This window comes from Danio rerio, chromosome 2 (assembly GCF_052040795.2).
Source record: "Danio rerio strain M-AB ecotype USA chromosome 2, GRCz13ab, whole genome shotgun sequence".
In the NCBI taxonomy this organism is placed as follows: domain Eukaryota; kingdom Metazoa; phylum Chordata; class Actinopteri; order Cypriniformes; family Danionidae; genus Danio; species Danio rerio.
The window spans coordinates 63,617,501-63,620,000 of NC_141022.1; the positions used below are offsets into that span (position 1 = coordinate 63,617,501).

At 50.0% G+C, this 2,500-nt stretch overlaps 1 protein-coding gene across 13 annotated transcripts in view; it reads right to left on the reverse strand.

The window, feature by feature from the left end:
• Positions 1-2,500, reverse strand: part of ptprsb (protein tyrosine phosphatase receptor type Sb) — a 98,146-nt gene that overhangs the window by 70,584 nt on the left and 25,062 nt on the right. For all 13 annotated transcript variants that reach the window (XR_015479135.1, XR_015479136.1, XR_015479134.1 and 10 more), the window contains exon 6: positions 65-253. Coding sequence is in view for 9 of the 13 variants with exons in the window: in XM_087241633.1 (XP_087097759.1) it covers positions 65-253 (189 nt within the window). In the remaining 4 variants the exon portion in view is untranslated. The remainder of the gene's footprint in view (positions 1-64; positions 254-2,500) is intronic.

The window sequence follows — 2,500 nt, forward strand, 5'->3', positions numbered from 1 at the left end:
GGACCAGTTTGTGTGCGTTTGTTCGTGTGTGTATGTGTGTGTGTGTGTGTGTGTGTGTGGGTACCGGAGCGCAGCTGCTTGATGCGGCCCTGGCTCAGCGCCGGCTCCACTGGCAGGAAGTCTTTAAACCAGGATATTTCGGGGTCCGGGATCCCGCTGGCGGCGCACAGCATGGTGGCGGTCCGGGTGCGCTCCACCACCTTCAGCTGCGGACCCATGTCGATACTGGGGAACCCGAAGGGGAGCAGGTCCTCTGGAGAACACACACACACACACACACAATTAAAACACACACTTCACATTAAACACACACACACTCACACACATCTGCATCACAGCCTGAGTGTGTGAAGAATAATCTACATGGTGGTCTGCAATACTCGCTTCTGATTAGTCAGTTAAGGTGTGTCTTTCCAGGATAACAGCCGCTGAATAGCACACACTCCTCTGAGAACAGAATCAGCGTCAGTGAACACGTTCCTCCATACACTGACACACACACACACACACAGGTCTGCCACACACTGGTGTTTACGTCACTTCAGCATCTGTATCTGTGATGTTATTGGGCATCAGTGACTCTAGCTGCAGCTCAGTGAAGCTCTTTCCAGCGACGCCTGACCCAGGGTTGACAGTGCATGTCAAAGCACAAACCAAGCATGAAGACAAAGGAACTGTCTGTAGAGCTCAGAGACAGGATTGTCTGGAGGCACAAGGCTGGGGAAGGTGACAGAAACATTTCTGCTGCTCTGAAAGCTCCAGTGAGCACAGCGGCCTCCATCATCCGTCAGTGGAAGATGTTTAACCAGCAGGACTCTTCCTAGAGCTGGCCGGCCATCTAAGCTGAGTGATCGGGGAGAAGAGCCTCAGTCAGGGAGCTGATCAATAACCCGATGGTCACTCTGTCTGAGCTCCAGCGTTCTTCTGTTGAGAGAGAAGAACCTTACAGAAGAACAACCATCTGTGCAGCAATCCACCAATCAGGCGTCTGTATGGTAGAGCGGGCAGACGGAAGACACTCCCCGCCTGGAGTTTACCATCTGAAGGACTCTCAGAGCATCAGAAACTAAACTCTCTGCTCTGATGAGACTCAAACTGAACTGTTTGGAGTGAACGCCAGGCGTTACGTGTGGAGAACAGCAGGCGGCGCTCATCAGCAGGCTAACAGCATCCCTACAGTGAAGCATGGTGGTGTTGGCATCATGCTGTGGGGATGTGTTTCAGCAGCAGGAACTGGAAGACTAGTCAGGATAGAGGGAAAGATGAACGCAGCGATGTACAGAGACATCCCGAATGAAGACCTGCACAAGAGTGCTCTCCACCTCAGACTGGGGCGACGCTTCATCTTCCTGCAGGACAATGACCCAAAGCACACCTCCAACATATCAATGGAGCGGCACAACAACAACTCGCTGAGTGGCCCAGCCAGAGCCCAGACCTAAATCCTATTGAGCATCTCTGGAGAGATCTGAAAATGTCTGTACACCATCGCTTCCCATCCAGCCTGATAGAGCTTGAGAGGTGCTGCAAAGAGGAACGGGCAAACATCCCCAAAGACAGCTGTGCAGAGCTCGTGCATCATATTCAGAAAGACTCGAGGCTGTAATCACTGCCAAAGGTGCATCAACAGAGTATTGAGCAAAGCCTGTGAACACTGATGTACATCTGGGCTTGATTTTAACTTTTTTACTTGGTAGCACTGACAACATGCTAACCTCACTGTGTGCATAATCAGACATGTTGTGCTCTCCGTAATGCAGTTTTGAGCATGCGGGTCAGTTTAGGAGCGGGATCGGTTCACACTGCAGATCTGATAATGCCACATCTATAAGAGCAGCCATGCACAAACAGCAGATCTGAGGAGAAATCTGATTTAAGCACAGAACCTCGCAGGGTGAACAGAGGCAGGGAAGAGCGATTCAGCACGTTTTTAAAAAAAATCAGAACAGGTCGCACCAAAACATCATATGCAGTCGCACAAATGCTCCCAGACATATAATGAGGTCGCTAGATTACATTTCAGGCGCATACGCAACCAAAGAGGTCGCAATTTCGAGCCCTGTACATGAGATTTTACAGCTTTCTATTTTAATAAATGTGCAACAATTTCAGAAACTCTCTCCACATGGTCATTATGGGGGATTGTGTGTAGAATGTTGAGGAGATCAGTCAGTTACTCCGTTGTGGAATAAGACTGGAGCATAAACACATGTGAAGGGGAAAAGGGCTCAGTATCAAATGAACAACTCGTGTCTGCAGTCTTCTTTAATCCATTAATCCCTTTAATCCATTTGTGGATCTTTAAACAACCCAGGCTCATTGTGGAAATGTAGTCCCGCGGACGTTTCTGGAGACCGTGGAATACGTCCGGGCGGGTACGTGCGCTGCAGTGTTTGTTTTTGCGAATCCGTGAGAGGCCGATGTTGTGCGCTTTTTCACATCTCAAACGCCTCTCGCGAGTGCAGTTCGCACCCGCGCTGTTCTCGCGTAAACCCACCAG